Source organism: Heteronotia binoei, chromosome 1 (genome assembly GCF_032191835.1).
Source record: "Heteronotia binoei isolate CCM8104 ecotype False Entrance Well chromosome 1, APGP_CSIRO_Hbin_v1, whole genome shotgun sequence".
NCBI classification, from domain to species: domain Eukaryota; kingdom Metazoa; phylum Chordata; class Lepidosauria; order Squamata; family Gekkonidae; genus Heteronotia; species Heteronotia binoei.
In genome coordinates this window covers 131,788,799-131,803,100 of record NC_083223.1, presented here as the reverse complement: position 1 = coordinate 131,803,100, position 14,302 = coordinate 131,788,799, and the positions used below count along the sequence as shown (strand labels likewise).

The window sequence follows — 14,302 nt, the reverse complement described above, 5'->3', positions numbered from 1 at the left end:
GAATTCAAACTTGGGTCTACCAGATACTAGTCCAACACTCTTAACCACTACACACTGGTTCTCAGTGGCCTGGGATGGGTGGTAGTATGAACAGGTCAAGCATCACCACATCATATGAACTGTTCTTCAACCCTGCAGCAACTAACAGCAATGCAGTGGTACACCATTGATTGGAAGAGCATAGATCACAGGGTTGTGAAGAAGTAAATGATTGTATCATGCAAAATACTTTGTTTTAAATTGTAAATTGTTTATGTCTTATCGTTTTATACCTGAAGTTGAGATGTTGGTTTTATTATGATTGTTAGCTGTCCTGAATCCATCTGGAATGTGTGGGATATAAATCGAAAGTAATATCATTTTCTTAGCTAGCTTGCCTGTCCACATACATATTTGTATATACTCTAACAAAATTTTTTATCACTTTGGTAGTGAGGCTACTGTATAAGCACATTCACTTTCATTGCATTTTTACAACCCATAACTCCCCCCCCCCCAGTTGAGCTCAGTAAAACTTGTCCTGGTTTGCAGCAGAATTAAATTTATGAAATATTGATTAGCTTGCCCTTATTTCAGTCACAAAACCATCTGGCCCACCTGATTGTTTTCAAGGATTAAAAAAGCCCTATATAAAGGATTAATACCTACAATGCCAAAAAAATGTTTAAGGAACTAGAACAAAAGAACAGACATTTTGCCTGAAGAATCGGGGTGTGTGTGTGATACAGAAATGGTGAATAGAAAAATGGAGATTTGAACCACCAGCAGGTAGAGTTGGAGGAATAAACCATGCAGCAGAAAATAATAAACATCCTGTTTGCAGGTACTTCTATCTGTATGTCCATCTTGCTATATCAGTGGACTGAAATTAAAGCTAAAAAAAATTCCAGTTTACAAAAGCTTTCTTGTTTGCTTACCTCAAAGTGGTTCTTATTTGCCATATGCAACCAACTTTGTACTAACCTAGCATGTAATAAAGTCAGCCTTAGTTGCCATGAAGAGGAGGATACTGCTTGTAGAAATTAAGTGACCATGGGGTATCTAACAGGTATTAATTAGGCCTGCCAGTTATTATGTTGAGGTAGTGACTGCCAACATGGTACTACTGGGTTTCCCCTCTCCCCTTTGCTTCTTTGGTAAAACATTTCTTCTTCAATGCAAAGCTAGTCCTGCCTTTCATGCACCTCAGTGAAGCAAGAGATACTCCCCTGGGTTCTTTTGAAGTATTACTTTTGTGTTTTCAGGAACTACCCATTCTGAAACTGCTGCCTCTGTCACTGGAGGAAGCTTGGCTTGTATGTATGTTGCTATTATGTTGCTTCTGACTTGTGATAGTCTTTGTGAATCACCCTGACCTGGAATAGCCCAGGCTGGTCTGATCAAGTCCAACCTCATGAAACTAAGCAGGGTTGGTCCTGGTTAGTATTTAGGTGGGAGGCCACAAAGGAATGCCAAGGCATGACACAGAGGCAGGCAGTGGCATAGACCTCTGAATGTCTCTTGCTTTGAAGACTCTGTGGTTACCATTAGTTGGCTGTGATTCTTCAAATTGACCTACAGTCCCCCAAATTTTGTGATTGCTCCCATTTTGTGATTGACTGTGGTGATTCCTACCCTTTGATCTCAAGGTTTCAGGAGTGCCTGCAGGTTTAAAAGATAGAGGGCATCCTGGTCTGAGATTTCGCTGCTTGGCTATCCTAAGCAAAGAACATTACCACCTTGATCTCCTAATAATATTGTGGGAACTGATCCCTATGGAACCAGTGCAATTCTAAAGTGAAGCTAAAGCATAGCCTATATCAGGGGCGGCTAAACTTGCTTAATGTGAGAGCCACAAGACAGGGAGGGAGAGGTGGAAAGAAAGCAACTTGAACTTTAAATTCATTCTCCAAGCCACCGGATTTAGAGAGAGAAATGCCTTCTCCAAGCTGGATAAGGGGGGATGGTGGAGGTGTTGAGAGCCACAGAACATGTGTGAAAGAGCCACATGTGGTTCCTGAGTCACAGTTTGGCCACCCCGGGTTGTTGCAGCAATTATTGAAATTTCTGGAAAGGACAATGAATTGCCTCAGAATAATGTTACATCAATATCAGGTTCTTGTGTAAAAATATTCTGATGACAGGAAAACAAAGAAAAATTCTGAAAGCAAAGTCTGAGCATTTTAAAATTAAACCATGTGCAGTAGTTAGTTTTGCCATTTTTCTGAAACTTATAATGGTATTTTAAAAGTAAAAAACCAAATCTAGGGTTTTAGACCGTTCCTTTCTTAATTTAGCAATAGAAATCTCCAAAGTCAGGGTGGATTAATTTAGGTAACCAGGTAAAGTTGCCAGTTATCATGTATCCAGTTTTCTATACTGTATTTCCTGAACAAGCATGAATGCTAACTGATTGCTACAATAGTCTGTTTGCAATTAAATTGAACTTTTTGTACTACCAAGAAGATAATTCAAAACTTCTGGTCATGCAGCCACACGTAACTTTTGCACCTCAGGTTATCTTAGCTGTTTAGAGGAAATCAAGGAGTTGTTTTGTCTTTACACATGTAAAGATGTTAAGCAAGACTGCTTATCTGAAGATTAATACTGTAGTCCTGTTCCTAACTTAGCTGTAAGTAGGTAGTATTGACTACATTAGAACTTTCTACTGAGTAAATACAGTAGTAAATGTTAGAACTTTATTGAAATAAACTACCTACAGAAATGTAATAATTCACTTAATAATTACCTTACCTACTGTGCCATATTTTATCAGCCTTAATTCTCAGTGAGAAAGGTAGGCTATAAATGAACATAATAATAATATTCAAGTTCACATTTTTTTGTCCCTTGTTCCTGCAGATAGAAAAGTAGGCTTTGTTTGATAGAAGGTGTTGGATTTAAATTTAAGAGGCTGAACTTAGCATTATCATTTAAAATGTAATGTGACTGAATTTTACAAATAAAAATAAATCCAAATTGGTGTATCTGCTCAATGAAATTATTAGATCACTGTTTCTCAGACTTTTTGAGAAACCCACTTGTAAACTTATTCCACCTTTTAGGATTCACTTACAAGGTAAGTTCGTGCTACTTTGCCCTCTCCTGTCATAAAATGCGAGAGTCTTGTATCAGTTTACACTGAACAGGTTTCACTTTTAATATTTATAAATATATAGAGATTTGAACATGGTGTATTTCATGGCCATATTGCAGGTTATGCAGAGGCAAACTCAAATTCACCATTGAATATATACTCAGTGGGAGATGCAGTCAGTTTCATTCCCTGATGAGCACGTATTCCAATGTTAAACTCACAAATGTCTGATATCAAACCATATTTTTAGTCTCTCACTTAACAACGTATTGTGTGGAGTGGCTTCTTGTTTAGCTGAAGGATTCTGCAGGAAAGATGGAGAACTGGGGGAAATATGAATTTGCACTCAGTGGGAAGCTGGCAGGGCATTTAATCTATTTATGCCTGCCCAATACCTGAGATAATGTAGGATAGATTGACTGCTTTGTTTGAGCAACACGTGGGGATGGCTGACCTTTCCATCACTTTAATCAGGACAGCATATGTGATTTTTCCATCTTCATTTTATACACCAACTCTGAGGTCAGTTGGGCCCAGTATAGACTTACCTGGTAGCAACACATACGCATAGGAGGTAACAGACTTAAGCTACACTGCTTGCCTCCTGCACTTGTGGCAGCCAGAGCTAGTCATTCCTAATGCTACAGGCTGGGACTTCAGGTCAGCTGCAGGATGTGTGGCATAGGCTGTTGTGCCTATCCCCCTCCCCCCTCCATCACCATCAGGGCCTTTTCATTAAGTCTATGCACGAAATGCTTGACAGCTGGCAGCTGAGCCTGTCTTCCTCTCTTGGAGAAAATGAGCATGCCCACGAGGTACAGAAAGGAACATGACAGTGTTGCCTCCCTTTTTCTTGTCACCACAAGGAGATGCTACTTAAAGCAGCTCTTCTGAGTCCATCCTTTTTCTCCTTCTCACCACCTGCAAAAGAATCACAATTCACTTTCAGGTCCCAACTCAACATTTGAAAATCCCTATATAAGATTATATCAGTAATTCTTGATTTTTTTTTTTAACTGGGAGTCCCACAGTGGTTTTTTGGCTTTATCAGTGTCTGTTATCTACAAAGCAATTACAGAACAACATACAAATGTACCTAGACAGAAAGCTGATGTGTGGGAATTTATATTTAGATGTGAATTTAACAGTCTTCTCTAAATGGTCACTATTTTAGACATGGAAAACCGGCCTGTGCTATTATGGACAAATTCAAAATACCCTAGAAACCATGACATTGAATTTTGATCTGAATAGTAATTGTTGTGCAATTGTTGTATAATCATGTCATACCTTTTTATCATTCTTTTTTTTAAACTATTATTAGGGATGATATAGCTGACTTGGTGGAGGCTAAAAAATTGCTTAAAGAAGCTGTAGTCTTACCCATGTGGATGCCAGAATTCTTTAAGGGGATAAGAAGGCCTTGGAAGGTAAAATGTCTTGATAGCTTGGAAGCATTACTGAAATTTTTAAAATGTGTCCTGATTGAGGTATATAAAAGATTATTTCATATTAACATAACTAGAATTTCTGTCATATAATTCTAAATATTGTTTAATTACTAAAAGGATCGTTCCTACTTTCTATAGTAGTTAGTAGAAACTGGGGCAGTTTTGTAGAAGTAAATATGAAATATTAGTAGTGTTGGATCCAGTGGAAGAACTTACAGAATTGGCAGTACAGATCTTTTCTCATCTTCCTTCTCCCCAAGCATCCTGTTTCTTGTTTTGAAAAACGTCTTGAGGGTTGGGATTTTCATGAGGAGGATTCACTAAACAACTGGGGGAGGGAGTGGCTTGCTGCAGCAAGGTGGGGGAAAGGAAGGTAAAGTCACTGCCTCCTCCCTATTCTGTTGGTAAAAGAGACTGCATCTCTTAATTTTCCCTCTCAACTGCAGCCTTCTCCCCAATACTGGGCTGTATTTTATGCCCCTTTTCCACCCCAAGGATTTTCAGAACAGGCAGCAAGTTGCTGGGGAAGGGGAAAGTGGAACAAGATCTGTTCTTCGTATCAAAATATGAGGGTTTCTGCTAGATTCAACTACTGTTTTTCTGTAATGAGTTATCTTGGTTTTATCGGTGTGTTAATTTGTCTTAGATGTAGGCTATAACAAAATAAAATATTTTGTTTAATTTAGTTGAAGTCTGGGTAAGAAAATACAAGTAATGTAAGGGGTGCTATGTGCATACTGTATCACTTTTAAGAATCTAAAACTTCTCTTATTCTGCTGTTAATTGCTAAAACTGATGGTGCAGAATACTACAATATGCTGTCAAATATATTCTAGATGTTTTAAAAATCTGAACTCTTTTTTTTATTAGGGTGTATTGATGGTTGGTCCTCCTGGTACTGGAAAAACTCTTCTTGCAAAAGCTGTAGCTACTGAATGCAAGACAACTTTTTTCAACATATCATCATCAACACTTACTTCAAAATATAGAGGAGAATCTGAAAAACTTGTTCGCCTACTATTTGAAATGGTGATTTTAGAACTTATCAGCAATTCACTGAAATCATTTTAAAGGAATAGTAGACTATAAGTGGCAAATGGTGAAATACCAGAATGTTCTAGAATTCTTGTTTTCTATAAGATTTTTATAGTGTTGGCCCGAAGGAGTGGTGGACATACAAATGACTTCTCGTAGTTTGTGGCTGTAGGATAACTGTTCGCAGTAAATCTTAAGTCTTCCGCTGCAAAATAAACTTTGTGATAAACCTGCTTCTGGTATTCAGCAAATTTGCCCTTTTTGTGCCTGATATGCTGTTTGAATAATACCAAAACAGAGACAACAGTGGATACAGAATCAACAAACTTACTATGCCAAAAAATTCAATAAATAACAATAATTGTCATAAAAATATATTTCTGTATTCTAGAATGAAGTGCCAACAATTAAAGTGCTTATACTTTTAGACCTCTCAGCAGCATTTGATACAGTTGACCATGAGGTGTTGGCCCATCGCCTCACTGACACGGGGATCCAGGGACTAGCTTTACAGTGGCTAGTCTCCTTTCTTCATGGTCAGGGACAGAGGGTGGCCATCGGGTGGGGGAGTTGTCGCAGTGACATCCACTTGAATGTGACGTGCTGCAGGGGGCAATCCCTTCCCTGATGTTATTTAACATCTATATGCGCCCCCTTGCCCAGGTGGTTTGGAGATATGGGCTGGGTTGCCACCAGTACACTGATGACACCCAGCTCTATCTGCTTATGGATGTCCATCCAGACTCTGCCCCAGATCAGTTGGATGAGGCGTTGCAAGCCGTGGCTAGTTGGTTGCGTCAGAGCCGGCTGAAGTTAAATCCATCTAAGATGGAAATCCTGTGTCTGGATTGGGGCGGGGGCAGGGAGTGGGATCAAGCTCCCACCCTTCACTGGTACTCCATTAATGCCATCGACAGAGATGAAGAGCTTGGGGGTAGTCCTGGATGCCGCCTTATCTATGAAGACCCAGGTTGCTGCCACTGCAAGGACCGCCTTTTTTCATCTGAGGTGAGCCTGGCATCTGGCCCCTTATCTGGCACCCTGTCATTCATGCATTGGTCACCTCTAGATTAGACTATTGTAACTCTCTTCACATGGGGCTGCCCTTGACTCTGCTCCAGAAACTCCAGCGGGTGCAGAATGGAGCAGCCCGGTTATTAGCATTGAGGCCTCTATGTGCGCGGATGCAGCCGGTGCTGCACAAACTGCATTGGCTCCCCATTGAGTACCGGATTCATTTCAAGGTGCTGGTCCTTACCTTTAAGACCCTATACGGCCTGGGGCCTGCATATCTTCAGGACTGCCTCTCTCCATATGAGGCCCCTCCCGGACTTTGAGATCATCTACACAAAATCTTGTGATCCCTGGTCCTGAGGACACCCGGTTGGCCTCAAAGAGGGCCAGGGCCTTTTCAATCTGGCGCCCTACCTGGTGGAATGAGCTCCCATTGAAGATCCAGGCCCTGTGGGACTTACCTAAGTTTCACAGGGCCTGTAAGACAGCTCTTCCACCAGGCTTTTAATCTACCGGGCGTCCTCTGAAATCTTCCCTCAGTGCTTTACTATCCATGTGCTTGAGTTGGGTCAAGGGTCTAAGTTACAACCTTAAGTAGTCCCAATTCTGTGCTAAGTGGTGTTAACCAGCTGAAGTCGTACCAATTGCTGAACTATGGCCTTTGGCTGGACTATTGTTGGAGTTATGACCCTCTATTTTATGTGTTATGTTTATGAGATAATTTAAATTTGTTGTGTTTGATTGGATATGTTTTATTGTTATTGCAATGTTTTAATGTTGTAAGCCACCCCTAAGCCCACAAATAATTAAATTAAATTAAAAGTAATGATGTTTTTGTGACCAATCATTTAAAGTATTTTCACAAAATACTATAATCATGTAGTCATTCTTTCCTCAAATAATTTTCTGCTGGAGATTGTTAATTTTAATTTCTTCGACAGTTTGTTCATCTAGCATCTATAGAAGTCCTGTTAATATCCATGTCAAAAAGATTCTTTCTCAAGATATGATGGTCTTTGTCTTCGTTTTGTAACAGGAAGTCTGAGACAAAGACCATATCCTGAGAAAGAATCTTTTTGAGATGGATGTTATTAGAACTTCTGTAGATGGTGGATGAATGAACTGTGGAAGAAATTAAAATTAATGTCCTGTCCAGATGAAAAATTATGGAATTTATGATATTGGATTTAATGCAGTTGAACTTTGACATTATGTGGATACTTACAAGAGGGAAGAATGACTACATGATTGTGAAAATACTTTATTTAAATGATTGGTTACAAAAACATTATTAGTTTTGTACTTTAATTGTTGGCATTTTATTCTTGAATAATACAGAAATATATTTTTATGATTATTGTTATTTATTGAATTCTTTGGCATGGTGTGTTTGTTTCTCTTTAATATGCTGTTTGGCCAGTTATCATGAAATGCATGCAATACTTTCCCTGGTTGAAAATAGTCAGCATTTTGGTTTACTGAAAAGTTTCATCTGATAGTTACAAATAGACATTTTGCTTCAAGTTGGATTCTTCCCCCAAATGCCATTATGCCCCTCTCTTTAACATTTTATGTAGAATTGTTGTCCAGCATTGGGAGTGTTTTGAAGGCATTGCTTAATGCTTCACAGATAGTTTAATCTAGCAATTTCATTTTGTATTGTGTTATAATTTATTGTTATCTGTAATAATTTTATTTTGTGTAAAACAAAGAACTGTGGAATTGTTTTCTGTGGTCCCAGAAGGTAGGACCAGAACCAGTGGGTTGAAATTAAATCCAAAGAGTTTCCTGCTCAACGTTAGGAAGAACTTCCTGACTGTTAGAGCGGTTCCTTAGTGGAACAGGCTTCCTCGGGAGGTGGTGGGCTCTCCTTCCTTGGAGATTTTTAAACAGAGGCTAGATGGCCATCTGACAGCAATGAAGATCCTGTAAATTTGGGGGGAGGTATTTGTGAATTTTCTGCATTATGCAAGGACTTGGACTATATGACCCTGGAGGTCCCTTCCAACTCTATGATTCTATGAACAGAAAATTAAACTGAAAATTCTCATATTATTTGGACAAAAGCAGGCCTCGGATTCAGTGAGAGCTCACAGGAGTGCAGCTCCTGAACCTTTCTGAGAGTTCCACCTCCTTGTCCATTGAATAGTAGGTGCAGCTGCATTACAATCCCTGGATGAGCTCCACCACCTATTTTTCTACAAAATGACCCGTGGACAAAAGTATAGGTCAAAATTGTTATGCATGGTCCGACCGACTGCCAATTTCTTCAAGTCAAAAGATCCATTTTTTTTTTTATAAAGTAGACTCTGCAGTTCAGAACAGTGTACATTTCATGAATTAAGTTTAGGATAAATGGATGTTTCTCCAGGCTCGATTCCATGCACCAACAACAATATTTATCGATGAGATAGATTCTATCTGTAGCCGCAGAGGAACTTCTGAGGAGCATGAAGCCAGCCGAAGGGTGAAGGCAGAATTACTTGTTCAAATGGATGGTAATGTATTTGTATACAGTCTTTGAATATTAATGTTTAGAACCATTTACTGCTTCAGCAGTGTATGTTAGGTTGTTTTATTGATGCCTTACCCAAACGGCACATCTAAAAGCCCTGAGCTATACCTGGCGGGGAAAGGAGAGAGATAAAAAATAAATAAAGCAGCAATTAGATACAGACCACTCCCTCAAAGGTCCAGTGGATAGAGACTTTTGTCCAATCATAAAAAGAGGCTAAGGACCTGGCTAGGTGCACTTCCTGAAGGTGGGTGTTCCATGACATAAGGCAACTACTGAAATGGCTCTATTCCTAAAGGTTGCTGACTTTGTATTTTCAAAAGATGGTATCCAGAAGAGAGCTTCACTGACAGATGATAAAGCACAAAGGATTCCAAAATCCATTTAGGGCTGTAAAGGACAAAACCAGCATACCATCTTGAATTGGGCCCAGAAATGCAGTTGCAAAAAATGGAGTTATCCAGCCACAAAGAGTCTAGAGCATTTTGAACAAATTGAAGCTTATGATCTTCAAGCTCCATTCTGTGTAGATTGCATTACAATAATTCCATCTGAAAAGTTAACAAAGCTTGAGTGCCAGTGGACAGGTCTTTGTGTTCCAGTTGTGAGCTCAGCTGTGGATCAGTCAAAGCTAAACAGGGGCACTTTGGGCCACAATCATTACTTGGAAGACAGAAACAGGATACAGGATGACCTTGACAGGCTGGAAAACTGGGGTAAAATCAATAAAATGAATTTTAACAGGGAGAAATGTAAAGTTCTGCATTTAGGTAGGAAAAATCCAATGCATGGCTATAGGATGGGGGAGACTTGTCTTAGCAGTAGTATGTGCGAAAAGGATCTAGGGATCTTAGTGGATCATACACTGAACATTAGTCAACAGTGTAATGCGGTTGCTAAAAGGGCAAATGCAATTTTGGGCTGTATCAACAGAAGTATAGTGTCCAGATCACATGATGTGATGGTATCGCTTTACTCTGCTCTGGTAAGACCTCACCTAGAGTATTGTGTTCCGTTTTGGGCACCACATTTTAAGAAGGATAGACAAGCTGGAACGGGTCCAGAGGGGGGTGATGAAGATGGTGAGGGGGTTTGGAGACCAAGTTCTATGAGGAAAGGTTGAAGGAGCTGGGGATGTTTAGCCTGGAGACGAGGTGGCTGAGAGGTGATATGATCACCATCTTCAAGTACTTGAAGGGCTGTCATCTAGAGGATGGTGTGGAATTGTTTTCTGTGGCCCCAGAAGGTAGGAACAGAACCAGTGGGTTGAAATGAAATCAAAAGAGTTTCCGGCTCAACATTAAGAAGAACTTCCTGACCGTTAGAGCGATTCCTCAGTGGAACAGGCTTCCTTGGGAGGTGGTGTGGTCTCCTTCCTTGGAGGTTTTTAAACAGAGGCTAGATGGCCATCTGACAGCAATGAAGATCCTGTGAATTTAGGGGGAGGTGTTTCTGAGTTTCCTGCATTGTGCAGGAGGTTGGACTAGATGACCCTGGAGGTCCTTTCCAACTATGATTCTATGAATTAGGGGTGCACAAAAAAAGGGCAGTATTTTTCAATATATTGAACCCGAAAAATATCTGTATTTCCTGATATTCCCGAATCCCAGTACCAGTATGGTATTCAGATTCAGGAATATTCAGGAAACTATTTTTTTTTTTTTTGTTCTATTATACCCCATAGGGTATAATGAGAATCGATCGAGGGGTATTTGGGACTCTGGGAGAGGTCTCCTTTTTCAGGTAGAGGCACTAAATTTGCAGTATAGCTGCTGGTGCCTCTCGTCACCCCTCCCCCAAGTTTTAAAAAGATTGGACCGGGGGTCCAATTTGTGGGCCCCCATCCTCCATTGCTTTCAATGGAGGGGGAGAAAGCATTTAAAGAAACCACATTCTTTTAAATGCCTTCTCCAAGCAATGTCCAAATAAAACAGAATAATATTGGTTTTTATTTGGGTCAACCATATTGGTAGCTGAATCATATTCTCTAATCTGATTTAGCTTAAACCCCCCAAAAATATACCAGTAGGGTGTTCCCCCCGCCCTTTTTGGATAAACCAAATGCACATGCCCCTACTTGGGATTCCTAGAAGCAAAGCTGAATTCAAGTTTGAAGTCTTAGTTGGAGGTTTTCTTGGACTGGAGGAAAGCTACTTTGAGGATGATTGGATCCTGCCAATTAAAGCTGCTGAGAGGTCCAAGAAAGTCAGGCATTTACTTTCTTCGTCTCTCCTCTAGTAATGGTCATCAGAGTGGGAGGACAGTTTTCTGTCTCAAAATGGACTCTGAAACTAGATTTATATGCAAATTAATTGTAGGCAGTAAGCTTTAATTCTAAGGTTTCTCTGAGATACTAGAATTGATGCTCTATGGTGAGGCTTATATGTATTTCCAGATCACCTATCTAAAAGAGTCACTTATGCAATATTTTCTTGTATTTTGAAAATGAATCCATCTACATTTGTGTTTATTAAGTGTTTCTTTTCACAACTCTTGAGAGATTTATTCAGCATCCAAATGCCCCCAAGGGCCATGTTGTAAGTTATTTATTTAGGAGATTTCTGTTGCCTCATCAGAATCATACTGGTTATGCTTATCATAACATAAGGGAAGCCATGTTGGATCAGGCCAATGGCCCATCCAGTCCAACACTCTGTGTCACACAGTGGCCCAAAAAAACCCATCAGGAGGTCCATCAGTGGGGCCAGGACACTAGAAGCCCTCCCACTGTGCCCCCCCAAGCACCAAGAATACAGAGTATCACTTGCCCCAGACAGAGTTCCATCTACCCTGTGGCTAGTAGCCACTGATTGACCTCTGCTCCATATGTTTTATCCAACCTCCTTTTGAAACTGTCTCTGTTTGTAGCTGCCACCACCTCCTGTGGCAGTGAATTTGAATTCCATGTTAATCACCCTTAGGGTGAAGAAGTGCTTCCTTTTATCCGTTCTGACTGCTCATCAACTTCATTGAATGTCCATGAGTTCTCATATTGTGAGAAAGGAAGAAAAGTACTTCTTTCTCTACCTTCTCTATTGCATGCATAATCTTGTAAACCTGTATCCTGTCACCCCTCAGTCAACGTTTTTCTAAGCTAAAGAGCCCTAAGGGTTTTAACCTTTCTTCATGGAGAAAATATTCCAACCCTTTAATCATTCTAGTTGCCCTTTTCTGCACTTTTTCCAATGCTATAGTATCTTCTTTAAGGTGCGGTGACTAGAATTGTAGTTTTCCGAATGAGGCCACACCATCTGTTTATACAGGGGCGTTATGATACTGACTGATTTGATGTCAGTTCCCTTCCTAATAATTCCCAGCATGGCATTGGCCTTTTTTTATTGGAGGTGCACACTGTCTCAGCATTTTCAGTGAGTTATCTAACATGACTCCAAGATCTTTCTCTTTGTCAGGCTCCGCCAGTTCATACCCCATTATGTTGTATTTATAGTTAGGATTTTTGGCCCCAGTGTGCATTACTTTGCACTTGGTCACATTGAACCTCATTTGCCACAATAATACCCACTCACAATACCCACTCACCCAGCCTCGACAGATCCTTTTGGAGTGCCTCACTATCCTCTCTAGTTCTCACCACCCTGAATATTTTAGTGTCATCCGCAAACTTAGCCACTTCACTGCTTACTCCGAACTCCAAATAATTAATGAACAATTTCACTTAGGAAAAGTGTGAAGTGTGGGTTTGTGGGGAAGGATTTGCTGTTTCTTTTTTTTTGCTATATATGTGTGTTTCCTAAATAAGCAAACATTCAGCATCCAGATAACCTTCTGTTCTTATCTTGGAATCAGTGAGCAGCCTGAGTTTGCAAACCAGGGCTCTCATAAGTGTTTCCCTCCTTGCAGAGTTGTCTGAATTCTGTTCTTGCTTTTTAAAGTAACAAAAAATTGCATTGAGGGCAGAGAACCTCAAAAGCCAAAGGATACTTCATACAAACACTTCCGTTAGACTGGTGACCAGGTATTACCATTGCCTGTTTAGAAGCCCAGTGGCATTTAAGATGGTGATCAAATAAAGTGTAATGCAGTTCTGTTGCTGTTAGAAATCAACTTACATTGAAATTGTTTTGTATGACTTCATGTATTACAAAATTAAACTTGTAACCCTCTATGCTGCTTTAATTACCACTGATTTAGGTGTTGGAGGGGCTTCTGAAAATGATGACCCTTCAAAAATGGTTATGGTTCTGGCTGCAACTAACTTTCCATGGGATATTGATGAGGCTTTAAGACGACGGCTGGAGAAGAGAATTTACATACCCTTACCATCAGGTATAAAGATTTTATATCAGGAAAATCCAGCCTCTTAGCATTATAAATTGTAGAGCTGCATCCACTAGACATGAAGGAGACTGTGTTTCAAAAATAGTACGCTCCATGCAAAACACTTTCCTCACTACAGTGGAATTATTAGTGTGTTCCATACAACTTGCATTCAAAGCCTCAAAACTGCAGGTCAGATTGGGCTCATATATCTATTTTAGGATGGCAAAGAAAACTCCACATTTTAGTTAAAATTAGTAACAGTATATTGTCTAGACAGTTACAGATGTCTACATATTATGTAGGGTCCTGACTTTGTATTTTGTTAACATTTTTGTTTCTGTTTTGCCTAGCAAAAGGCAGAGAAGAGCTTTTAAGAATAAACCTGCGAGAGTTGGAGCTTGCTGATAATGTTGACCTTGCAACTATAGCACAGAATATGGAAGGCTATTCTGGTGCTGACATTACCAATGTGTGCAGGTATGCTTAAAATTAAACTTTTATATATATATGAGCCAAAATAATTGATACTTTCACTTAAATTGCACTTCTGTCACAGTCCTAATACCTTCACTGTAGAAATGTTACACTTGCTCTATCATTAGTGTTTACCTGGTGGCTTCCATAAATGCCACAGCTTTCATTTCCTGATAGCTTTTGACTCCAGCCCTCCCATATATTTTTCTATCAGCCAATTATTTCTTATAATTTTTCTTCTTTTCCTCATCTCCATTACTGTTTCACTCCCTCTCCTAGTCCTTCCCAATTACACAATCTTGAATATGAATGACACTTCTAGCTCAAAGAACTCTCAGAGAAAGTGAAACTTGTACTTCGCCTCTGGTCCTGCCAATAGAGCGGACTTTTCGGCCGGCTTTTAAATTCCGATGTTCAACCCTTAAAGCAGTGTTCTCATGATAGGGAGTGATCTAA

The 14,302-nt window shown here is 39.9% G+C and overlaps 1 protein-coding gene across 2 annotated transcripts in view; it reads left to right on the top strand.

Annotated features, from left to right (window-relative positions):
- KATNA1 (katanin catalytic subunit A1) overlaps positions 1–14,302 on the top strand; it is a 29,340-nt gene that overhangs the window by 13,382 nt on the left and 1,656 nt on the right. For both annotated transcript variants that reach the window (XM_060240753.1, XM_060240754.1), the window contains 5 exons: positions 4,401–4,506; positions 5,398–5,556; positions 8,948–9,074; positions 13,244–13,378; positions 13,723–13,849. In XM_060240753.1, coding sequence (XP_060096736.1) covers positions 4,401–4,506; positions 5,398–5,556; positions 8,948–9,074; positions 13,244–13,378; positions 13,723–13,849 — 654 coding nt within the window. The remainder of the gene's footprint in view (positions 1–4,400; positions 4,507–5,397; positions 5,557–8,947; positions 9,075–13,243; positions 13,379–13,722; positions 13,850–14,302) is intronic.